Here is a 12,447-nt window from a genome sequence, read left to right on the forward strand (position 1 = left end):
AGCTTGTGAGAAAGGAACTGAATGCTTTTTAGGAGATGGCCAGTGTTCTGTATCTCTCAGTCTGATTGGAAAAAAGAAAAAAAAAAAACAAAACACCATATTTTAGGTACTACTATTAAAACGGCATGCTGATGCATTCATCCTATCATTCCTTGTAAGAAATGACTTCAGAAATGTTCAATAGCATCTTGTTCGGCCTCTCACTTTGATTGCCTGACGTACTGGTAGGATCTCACTGTATTTGTTTGCTCTGTAAATCTTACGGTGGCCTTTGACCCAAAGCAATAAAGTGTCACGTGACTTGGTATATCAGACAGGATCTTCAGTTGTAAGGAACAGAAACCTCTGGCTGATTTCATCAGGAAAAAAAGTTTCTTCAGGCCTTTAGGTAGCTCACAGCTTCCTTGGGAAAGCCGAGAACCTAGCTCTGTGGAACCTTGTCAACCAGGAACAAGGCCACTGCATCAGCTTTTCAGTTGTTCATTCCTGTCCCTCCTCTCCTCCACCCCAATGAGGAAATGAATGCAGATGGAAGCTCAAAGAGGAAATGATCCCTCATGTGTCTAAATATTCTTCCTTTTCGGCTCTCTCTGCTCCCCACTCAGCCTTGCCCCATTCGCCTTTCTGATCCTTCAGTGTCCGTCTTCCCTACTAGACTGTAAGCCCTGGAAGGATAAAAACCTGTGGATTTTGGTCTCTGCTGTGTCACCCAGGGCTCTCATAGTGCCAGACATACAGAAGATGCTCCAAACAGGCATGCTTAGTGGCTGAGTGAAGGACGGGGGGCGAGTTTGGGGTGGCGGGGAGAGTAAACCATCATTTCTCTCTGTCATTCCTGACAGCTTTGCCCTGATCTGAGTTCTTGCTCATCCCCGAATTGCTAATCTTTTCTTTTTTTCTTTTTTGACCACACCCATGTCACCCACCGCACCTTAGTTCCCCAATCAGGGATCGAACTCGTGCCCCTTGCATTGGAAGGCCAAGTCTTAACCACAGGACCTCTGGGGAAGTCCCCCCACATCCCTCATCTTGAAGGAGCCTGCCTTCTGGGCAGCAGCAGGATGCTTCCTGCAGAGGGGTGCTGGACACTGCCATGGCATGGTTTTTTGCGCAGTGGTCAGTCTGTTGGAACTATATACTTAAGGAAGTTTTTGTGGGCCGGCCAGAGACATGAGCCATTATGTACCACGTTGTTTCTATGGGAAAATGCATTCTGAGCTCAAGTGAAGCTACTTACAAACTTTTGAATACACCCTTCAATTAGTAGAGGACTATCATTGCATGATCTCATGTTCAGGCTTTTATTCATTACTAGTATATAAATGAACAGTAAGCCATTTCTTTGTCAGAGGAGCAGAGCCAGAAGTCTTTCCTTCTGAGAGGATAAACGACTACATTAAAATGGATTTCCTTCATCCAACAAACATGATAGTTTGTTTCAAATGTATTTAGAGTGCCTGGCACATCCCGAGCTTTGTAAGAAGGACACACAGGTGAATCAAATAGGGATTGTCTCCTGGTGAGTTCACAGTCAGGTTTCCATTTAAATAGGAATTGCCCTCCTATAGCACCCAAGGTCACTTCCAGCCCTGATATTCAGTAATTCTGTAGTTTTGAATTGCTATATTCATTTGCCCATTTTTCTTGTCACACATGATTCTGTTATAAAATGTATTTGTAGTTAATAATGGAGAAAGCATAATGACATTCATGTTACAACCTTTAAGTCATTTTGAATTTGTTGTTGAGAATGAAAAATCCAGGAGTAGACCATTTATTTATTTTAAATATTTTTATTTATTTCTTTATTTGGCTGCTCTGGGTCTTTATTGCAGCTTGTGTGTTCTTTAGTTGCAGCTTGCAAATTCTTAGTTGCAGCATGTGGGATCTAGTTCCCTGACCAGGGATCCAGCTGGGCCCCCTGCATTGGGAATGTGGCATCTTAGCCAGTGGACCACCAGGGAAGTCCCAAACTGTTTATTTTTATTCCAACTTTTTGTCATGGAAAGAATGAAGCTGGATGTATCATGAAATTGACATAAAACTAGAGCAGTGGGGCTTTATTTTGAAACTATACATATTTCTTGAGGATAATATGTATGGGTCTCAGGTTTAACAGATATTCTTAAAATGCTCTCCTGTAATTTTCAGAATTTTTGCAGCAAGTATGTATTCCTCCTCCATTGTCACCATCACACACATACACACTTACACTTGCATACAGCACAGCGTCTCTTCAGATCCGTGAAAATATTTTAATGTGATGTCCTCCTTTCCCCGAGTCATTTACCCACACAGCTTAATAAATACTTGATGAATGGAATCTAGTTTCTGGGAACTGGAATGTGGGAAATCTTGATGTTTATATAAAAAATTCTACAGATATTTGTAAAAAATACTTGGAACTCCCTGGAGTAAAAAATAATTGGGTTGTGTGGAAATAGTCTTGGCCTGGCTTAACGCTTGGAAAAGTTACCTGGTAGGTAGTTTCAAATTATTTGAACCATTAACTTCTTTGATCTCTTATTTTGAATTAAATCTTATAATTCAGGTAATATATTAATTATTTCTGGCAAGTGAATTAATGACTGTTTTCTCTCAGGATCTGGAGAGAAACAGGTACTATGTCTAATTCCAGGAATTCCATTTAGTGATCAGGGTTACAGGACAATCCCTGACTTAATGCTTAAACTTGAATTTATCGTACAATTTAGAGTGTTATTTTTTCGTCTCTACAATAACTACTAACAAATTATATATTTCCTTGCCTTGTTGGTTTCTTATTCATCATTTTGGCAGTTTTTCTTAATGTAAAAATCAATCTTTAGCTAAAATCTGGTCCCCATAGTTATGAGAAATTGAAAACGCACATTTGAGGAGAGTTCAGTTTTAGTGATAGAACAGTTCATAAATTATTCAGCAGTTTGCTTCTGTAAGCCTTTCAGTTTTCTCTGCTGTGCTGTTTAATACAGAATGTTAATTCATGCAGGTATACATCCCACTGTTCCTACTGACAAAAAGAGATCATTATCTAACGTGGGCAAGAACCTTGAATTATTAAACTGGATGTATATTAACTTGGTTTAATCAATACTTATTATTCTTTCACCATTATAGAAATGAAAGGTAGAGACACTTCTGCCAGTTTATTGGAAGATTGCTTTTAACTAAAGTTCCCCTTGTAGGAGAAAGTCAGATTACTGCAGAGTAGTGAACCAACTTTGAAATGAGGGAAATGCTGTTCTTGACAACTGGCACATAACAGGCACACAGTGAGTGATCCTGTCGCTTGTGCCGCGTTCAGGCTCAGAAGTTCAGGCCACTTCACAGTCTACAAGTTGGCCCATTGTGAGACATTTTCCTTCCATCTGTGCCTTCCATAAGTACATGCCATGGTGTAAAATTGGTAAGCCTTTTTTTTATCATTTTTGTGCTTCTGTATTATCTTTTTCACCTTCATTTCCTTTTACTTATAAAATGGACATTTAACTAGACTTGTACTCGTGATGAGTCAAATTTGGCTTCTCCTAAGTTCATTGTGTATATCGCAAAGCACAAAATCAGGAGATTATGGTACATATGACCCAGAAGAGGAAACTGTTATCAATAGCTTTCTAAAGTTTTTGAGTCTTTCTCAGAGGAAGACAGAATAAATTAAATACCAGGGATTTCCCTGGAAAGTCCAGTGGTTAAGAGTGGTTAAATTAAGTGGTTAAGTTAAGACTCCATGCTTCCACCACAGGGGATGTGGGTTCAGTCCCTGGTTGGGCAACAAAGATCCCACATGCTGCACAGTGTCACCAAAAAGCAATAAAAATTATAAAAAAAAAATTAAATTCCAGTATCAGGCCACTTTCTATAATTAAGAACAAAAAAAATGAACCATCAACACACACAAAACTGGCATCTGAAAGTTTATGATCGGTCTTTTTTATTTGGTCTTAGAAAACATATAATGGAATACAGTCCCCGAGTTTCAATAAAAATGGCGTTCAAAAATTAAACCTGATGCTATATAAAGGACACTGATTTCTTACAGTAACTACTTTGTGCTCATGTTAAAAAACTTTGCGTAGCTTATTTTGTCATTTATTTTTTAGTACCCGAAATGCATCTGATTTGGAAAGTTAAGATAGATTCATTTCTTCTAGGAAAGTTTTAAGACAGTGAACCTTACTTAAAAATTTCAACCTGCTGTTAATGTTTTGTGTTATATAAGTATGTGGTATTCCTCTGTACATCATTGATACATATGTCAAAGTGAAAATACGTATAGGGCACTAGCCTAGGCATTAAATTCTATATAAACATGAATATTAAATGAATTGATTTTATTTTCTATTACAGCTCTATTGAGGTATAAGTCACATACTATAAAGTTCACCTTTTTATGTAAGGGCGCAGTTCACTGGGTTTTAGTAGATTCACAGAGCTATATATCCGTCACCACTATCTGACTCCCGAACATTTTCATCACCTTAAAAAAAGAAATCCCATAACATTATCAGTAATTCCCATCTCCCTGCAACACACCTCCCTCCAGCCTTAGGCAACCGCTAATCTACTTTCTGTCTATATGGATTTGCCTATTCTGGCTGTTACATATAATGGGATTATATAATATGTGGCCTCTTGTAGTATCTGGCTTCTTTCACTTGCCTAATGGTTTTAATGTTCATCCCTGTTGTTGGCATATATCAGAACATTACACCTTGTTGTTGCCAAATAATCTTCTACTGTATAGCTATTTCACAATTGGTTTATCCCAAGTGGGTTAAATTTACTTTTTAATTGAAAATTTTGTGATCCTCACGACCCTCTGCAATTCTCCAAGGCTGTTTTCTCTTTCCTCCCTGTGTTCACATCCCATCCTTTTCATGGCTGGGCTCTCACTATACTGTTTCTTGGTTTGGAGACTGCCTCCAGGGCTGCTTCCTTGTGTCCACAGTCTGTTCTCTATGTCTGCATGTCCATGCCTCCCCCTCATATAGGTTCATTACTACGGTTCGCCAGGTTTCCATACATAGGCATTAATATACAGTATTTGTTTTTCTGACTTACTTCACTCTTTGTAACAGGTTCTGCGTTCATCCACCTCATTAAAACTGACTCAGATTCATTCCTCTCTTGGCTGAGTAATATTCCACTGTGTATATGGACCACGTCTTCTTGACCCATTTGTCTGTTGTTGGACATCTAGGTTGATTCCATGTTCCAGCTGTTGTAAATAGCAGTGCTGTGAACACTGGGGTACATGTGTCTTTTTTGATTATGGTTTTCTCAGGGTATGTTCCCAGCAGTGGGATTGCCGAGTTAGGTGGTCGTTTCAGACACGACCGTGTGTGAAATAGACAGCTGGTGAGAAGTTGCTATATAACACAAGGAGCCCAGCGTGGTGCTGTGTGATGACTCAGAGGGCTGGGGCGGAGGGAGGGCAGGGAGGCCCAAGAGGAAGGTGATGGATGTATAATTATGACTGATTTGCATTGTTACATGGCAGAAACCAGCACAACATTGGAAAGCAGTTTTCCTCCAATTAAAAAATACATGAAAAAAGAAGCTACTTCCTCTTAGAATGTTTTTTCCTTGATCCCTTGAGTGATAAATAACCTCTCTTCCTTCAGATCGTCACAGTTCCTTGTGCCATAGTTTCAGCGTGTGCTTTTCATTACTTCAGTTTAGCCACTCAGTTGCGGCCGACTCTTTGCGACCCCCATGGTTACTTACTTTCCCTCATTTCAAATTTTAGTGCCTGAGACAGGAACATTTCTGTTGCTATTAGAAATAACCTTGCAAAAAAAAAAAAAAAGAAACAACCTTGCAAGTAGCCAAAAGTCAGTAAATATGGGCTTTCCTGGTAGCTCAGATGGTAAAGAATCTGCCTGCAGTGCAGGAGACCCGGGTTCAATCCCTGGATTGGGAAGATCCCAGTAACCCACTCCAGTATTCTTGCCTGGAGAATTCCAAAGAAAGAGGAGCCTGGTGGGCTGCCGTCTGTGGGATTACAAAGAGTTGGACACAACTGAGCGACTGACAACCAGTTTTTAAATTGGTGAGTTAAATCATTGGCGATCACCTGAGTGTCATAAGACTAAGGCCATAATTGATAATTACTCTTTCTAGTCAGGATGCCAAAAAACTGAACCAGGAATTAAGGAGGATACCTACATTTTTGGAAATAGCTGTATTCTCATTATTAGCACAGTGACCCAGTGCCTAGCATATAACTGGAACTCAATACATGTTTGTTGGACTGAATCCAGGGTCTGGTAGGAGGACTGGGGAAATCTTCACTGTCTCTAGAAAGGAAATTCTATATTTTATCAATATACTTAGAAGCCCCAAATTGAAATGGGAGAGAGCAAGAGTGAGAACATACGTTGGTCCAGTGAGGAAAATGTTTGGAGCGTGTCTCTTTACAGGAGAGCCCCAGAGCAGTTGCTTTTCACTTTGATATTATATGTGTCATGTTTGGATATGTCCTTAAATGTTTGCTTTTTCCCTCTTCCCTTCCAGAGGAATAAGTTCTAGGAACCAGTTACCACTGAAGCCTCAATAAAACAGGCTGTCATAAATTTCCCCCTAAGAGCAAGGGCTTGAGGGCCCATCTTTCAGCTTTTTTTGAAGCTATGTTTAGACTAACATTACATCAGGGCTTGAGCTGCAAATTCTGAAGTGGTGGTGGTTGCTCAGTCCTGTATGACTCTTTGCGACCGCATGGACTGTAGTCTGCCAGGCTCTTCTGTCCATGGAATTCTCCAGGCAAGAATACTGGAGCAGGTGGCCATTCCTTCTCCAGGGGATCTTTCCAACCCAGGGATCAAGCCTGGGTCTCCTGCTTTGCAGGTGAATTCTTAACCGACTGAGCCAGTTCTGTGGCAGATCTAAGTTCTGCTGATGAGGCCATTCACAGAGGCTCCCCTCGGGTGTAACAGGGGAGGGACTCTGCTTCTAGGCTAGTGTTTTCAGCTCCATCCACAGGACTTTGAACAGGAAGAAAGATGTTACTGGTAGGTCCTGTTTTTTTGAAGGAAGAAAAAAAAAAAAAAAAAAAAGACAGAGGTTCCTGCCAGTGTAGCAAAGAATGTCATATTCTAGTGCCAATTACTTTACATGGTCAAAGGTCAGTGAAAGGGAGCCCCAGGCAGAACAGGACAGCTGCACACTGTTGGAAGAAGTAAGCACCTCAACTCTTAGGATTCACTTAGTTTCTGTTTTCTTTTAATAACAGTGCTTTCCCCCCGCCGGCCCCCAAATAGGACTGTACTGTTTCTGGAGTAGATGATGCTACCCTATCATCCTATGATTTTCCAAAACTTAGATATTTGAGCAGTTTGAAAACTTGTTGCAGGAGGAATTATAATGAAAGTTTTAAGGCTTTAATTTTTTTTTTTAAGGCTTGTATTTTGTAAAAAAAAATTTTTCATATTTTCTTCATATGAATCTTATACTTCTTTTGTTTATTTTTGACGGTGCTGGGTCTCTGTTGCTGGGCACAGGCTCTTTGCACGGGCTTCAGTAGTTGAGGCTCACGTACTTAGTCACTCCACTGCCTGTGGCATCTTCCCTGACCAGGGACTGATCCCATGTCTCCTGCGTTGGCAGGTGGCTTCCCATCCACTCTACCCCCAGAGAAGTCGTATGGCTTTCATTTTTATCTTCTCCATTTCTGCCTATCTTAAGTTGCCACAGATGCCAAATTTCTATAAATATGTACAATTAAAAATAATTATGATATGCAAGTCATCGTTTTCGGCAGTAGATTCCTATGGAGGTTTTTCTTCATCTTTTGGGCAGTTCTCAAGATTTTGCTCCTCATTATTTAATAACTTAAAAAACAGTCTTTATCTTCTTTTGTCTAAATCCATCTGGGTTTATGTGCTGTTTTCCCACCTGATGTTTTGTTTGCTTAATGCTTGCTGTGACACTAGGCCATGAAAAGAAATACTGGTTCTTACCAAATATTTTCATTCATTTTGTACTACTCTGTTGGCAGTAAGAAAAGACACTTATTTCCCTACTGGATACATTCCTTATAAGATAAAAATCAATGCAGGTGAAAACATGCTATTATTCTAATTTCCACAGAAAGGCAGCCTCCATAAAAAGAGATGAAGAAGAGACATTTGGTGGTGTTTGCTCATTTTCATAAACTCGTTTTTGGAGGAAGAACATAATATATACATGATTTCCTGTTAACGGCTGTTGGTGTCCAAAGTCTGATACTGTTGTGTGACAGCCTGCCACGGCTTCCTTTTTCTGAAGGAGGGATTGACTGTGAAGCCAGTGTGCTTGCTTCACGGGGAAGCTGCTGTTACAGAACGCAGAGGAAATCGAACCGCTTAAGTGGTTGTGCTGAGACATGAGACGGGCTGTAAGCTGTTGCAGGCTGCACTGCCTTCCCAGTGTCGTGACTGGCTTTGAAAGCTGGATTCAAAGCCGTGAAAAGCCTAGTGTTATCATAGCAGCACTGAATGAATGGATGAGATGATGGAGTTGGCTGAATAGAAAGGAGGCATGTCTGACAATTAGAACTGTGAACCAGAGCCCTCCAGAACCCGCCCGTCCCTGAGAGCATTCAGACAGACCCTGGGTGAGTCCCCGTCTCGCTGGTACGTGGGTCAGGCCTTGGTGGGAAGCAAGTGGCACGCTCCAGTTGGATAATCTGAGGCACACTGGATCAAAAGACTGCTTACCCAAAGGCGAGCATATACGGATGAGTAGGAGCCTTGGGCAAGGGCCAGTGCCCGCACCTGAAGAGGAAAGAGGAAGGAATATTCCCAAACCCCAGGAGGGATGGCTGTGTTGAGATGGATGCCTTGCAGGAGGTGAGGTCTCTGGTCAAGGGACGCATAGGCCTGCAGCCAGAGGTTCAGTCCCTTACCCTCCGCCTTCTCTCTCTCTTATCCCCGTTGACCAAATTCATCCCAAAGCCAGAGAACCAGCCGTGACACAGGATGTAGTCTTAAGTTCGCCTCCCCCAGCTCAGAGCAGGACAGGCAGGACCAGGTGGAGGGTAGATCTAGTGGAGGGTGGATCTAGTGGAGTGGGCTGGAAAGTGTCCAGCCCAGATGTTAAAGGGGATATCCCAGTCATCCTCACTGATGCCATGTAACTTGTTTCTATGAAGAATCTCAAGTCTCAGAAGTATTTGAGGTTACCCGGTTCAGGCATCAAGAACTGGATAGGAATAGGAAGTGCAGACTTCCTATTTATCTAGTTTAGTAGATGAATAGACATCTAGTGTAATATTTGCAGCTATAGAGAACAAAACCTTACTTGAAGGAGCAGCTTGTTCTGTTGTGGAACAGTCCTAATGATCAGGGAGGTTTTTCTTGGATTGAAAGTCCCTTCCTGTAACTTAGAGTGGTTGTTTGTTCTCTCTTTGGGAGCTGCTTAGAACCAGGCTGCTGTCTTGCCCTTTATCTCTTGTCCCCATTATAGTTTTTTTGTTGGTTGTTGTTTAACGGTCATTCATTTGTTCAGTATGTATTAACTGGATGTCCACTAGGGGCCAGGACTTGTTCTAGGTGTGGGATATTCAGCTGTGAACAGCACAGAACTCCTCCTGCATTCATGAGACTTGTGTTCTAGTGGATTGAAGTGGACACTGGGAACAGAAATGTGCAATGTGATGACCGACCAGTGGTGCTAATTGCTGGGCCTGAAAGCTGTTCGCTTGGTTCACGTGAGAAACCTAAGTTCGTTATGAGTTAACTGTTGCCAAAAAGCCCCATTCCATCTCAGGCTGTGTAAACAGAGTGCAGACACAGAGGTTGTGTTTCCTTTGCTTTCTGATTGTCCTCCTGGACCTGGAGTGTTGCCTTTACATTCTAGAAAGTCATTGGCGAACCTGAACTCTTTCAGGGGATGTTCCCAGGATAAGTCTTTTTTTTTTTTTTTTTTTAATTCAAGTATAGTTGATTTACAATGTTAAATTGTTAATTTCTGTTGTATAGTCAAATGGCTCAGTTATACATATATATTTTTTCTTCATATTCTTTTCCATTGTGGTTTATCACAGGCTATTGAATATAGTTCCCTGTGCTCCCGAAATAGCCTTTCAGTACTTGAAGAAAGCCATCATCTCCCCTAGAGAGTGTTCTTTAGGCCAGACCTTCACAGTTTTGTCAACAGTTTCTCAGATGCTATGATTTCTGTACACTTAACTATCCTGGGCTTTCTCTAGATAATCAATTTCCTCTTGAAAAACTGCTCCCAGGGTTTACCTCCATTCCCTAGATGTGTTTTCAACTTGGGTGTCACCTGGTAGACTGTCTCTTCCCTTGATCTGCTTATTTAATTTTTGTAATGCAGCCATGGATTGAATTTGCTTTTCTTTTTAAACAACTGTGTTACTTATGACTCTCACTGTTAAAATACTGTTAAGTCTCCAGTGTTTCTTTTGGTACAACTGATACTGTACTTAAATGTGGGGCTCTTATCTATCTCTATTAAAATGTCATCTCATTGCTGTCCATGCAGTCTTCTGCATTCAGATTCTTTTGAATATTATCTTTCATCTGACTTCATGCCATCTATAAAATTGATAAGGGTATTCTCAGACTTCTTCTAAGTGATTAATATAAGTACTCAGTTAAAAAAGAATAATGACACAAGGCCATTCCTTCGGGTTACAGTTCAATAATTAATATTCTTTGAGGATGGTATTTCAAATAATTGTCACTCCCCTTAACTATGATGGGCTTCCCAGGTGGCTTAATAGTAAAGAATCTGCCTGCCAAGCAGGAGACACAGAAGACATGAGTTTGATCCCGGGGTCAGGAAGATCCCCTGGAGGAGGAAAGGGCAATCCACCCCAGTATTCTTGCCTGGAAAATTCCATGGACAGAGGAGACTGGAGGGCTGCAGTCCATGCGGTGGCAAAAGAGTCAGACATGACTGAGTGACTGAACAACAATCCTTAAGTATGTCACCCAGCTCACATATCTTCATTTTATTCAGACCTTTTGGAAAAATGCAGAGACATTTTCTTCATGGCATTTCTCTCTGACACCAGGCAGGCTTACCAAACAACATATTAGGGTAATTTGACATGACATTGGAAATACACTAAGCTACCAACGTTCCCTTTTACCCCGAGTCTTTGACATCTGTCCCGTAGGATTGTATTTGAATTGATACCAGGCTTCCTTGTCTGTGCTTTCGTTTTTTTGTATGTGTCCTTTTTTCTGGAACCTCTGCCTTCATGTGTGGTGAGCTTGCCTGTAGCGACTCCCTTGGTTCCTAAGGATGAAAAGTGGCCTCTGCTCCCTCTTTTCAGAATGGGCCCCAGTTGCCAGTTTTAAGTCTCTCCCTTGATCAAATCTAGGACATTGGGGTCAAATGGAAGTTGAATAATTGAGCCTTCTGACTTTGGTGAAGGTTGTATCATCTTTCCCAGGATTATTATTATTATTTTTAATCTTGCTTCTGATGAAGCTTAAAGACAGCAGGAGGAGATGTGGTGGTACCAGGATTGCTGCCGCTTCTGGCTCTCCCTGGGGCCTCCCAGGCCCGCTCGCAGGGCAGCTCGCACACGTAGCCTGAGTTCTCGTGCCCAGAGCATTATGACATGTTTATGGTTTGGCTGTTAATTCACAAGCTCCCTATAAGATTATAAGGTTTTCTTAAGAGGTTACCTTTGTTGATAGGTTAGAAGAAAGGCAAACTTGACTTTACCGATCCTGGGAATATTTTTATTTCCCAAAACATAAGGTATCCTGTTTTCTGGGAGTTTCTAGATTTTAGTGTAGAACATCTTCATTGACTGGTGATTTTAGTCACTAAGTTGTGTCTTACTTTGTGACCCCATGGACTGCAGCCCACCAGACTCCTCTATCCATGGGATTTCCCAGGCAAGAATACTGGAGTGGGTTTCCATTTCCTTTTCCAAGGAATCTTCCAGACCCAGGTATTGAACCTGGGTCTCCTGCTTGGCAGGCAGATTCTTTACCACTGAGCCACCTGGGAAGCCCTAGAACATTTTGGCTTCACTCAAATGCCCAGGAACCTGTCCACCTTGCTGGTCATGTGACTTTAAAGGGGAGAGTTACTGAGACTGTCCCTTGCCTCTTATGGGCCACAGTGGGCCAGAGTGTGGTTAAACTCACCAAACTTGCCAAGTCACATGACTTTTAGCGGAGGACTAGCCTTGATTACAAGTACCAGAAATGCACTTGCGCTTATTGGAGGGTCGGTGTGTTACAAGGATCAGTATACCATCTAAGTTGATAGACTAGAAACAGTTTCACAGTTTTTGTTGCCTTTCACAAGCTCCAGAGAAAAGACTGTGTTCATCTGGACCACACTGGTGGGAATCTTATACTTTAGATTCACAGAGTGTGTTTGGATTTTCCAGATTTGACTGTGTCAACTTTGTCCTGGGTATCATATTTCTTTTCCTTTTGACCATCGCTGATGGTTAGTTGACTAAGAAAGTGGAAG

At 41.4% G+C, this 12,447-nt stretch overlaps 1 protein-coding gene across 6 annotated transcripts in view; it reads left to right on the forward strand.

Moving 5' to 3' along the window:
• Positions 1–12,447, forward strand: part of GAB1 (GRB2 associated binding protein 1) — a 125,567-nt gene that overhangs the window by 26,364 nt on the left and 86,756 nt on the right. Inside the window, exon 1 of one of the 6 annotated variants that reach the window (XM_061142414.1) lies at positions 8,308–8,593. The exons of 4 other annotated variants lie outside the window; for them this stretch is intronic. Coding sequence is in view for 1 of the 2 variants with exons in the window: in XM_061142412.1 (XP_060998395.1) it covers positions 8,811–8,828 (18 nt within the window). In the remaining variant the exon portion in view is untranslated. Of the gene's footprint in view, positions 1–8,307; positions 8,594–8,674; positions 8,829–12,447 lie in introns of those variants that run through there. One more of the 6 variants, XM_061142412.1, reaches the window with a different exon arrangement.

Source organism: Dama dama, chromosome 5, assembly GCF_033118175.1.
Source record: "Dama dama isolate Ldn47 chromosome 5, ASM3311817v1, whole genome shotgun sequence".
NCBI classification, from domain to species: Eukaryota; Metazoa; Chordata; class Mammalia; order Artiodactyla; family Cervidae; genus Dama; species Dama dama.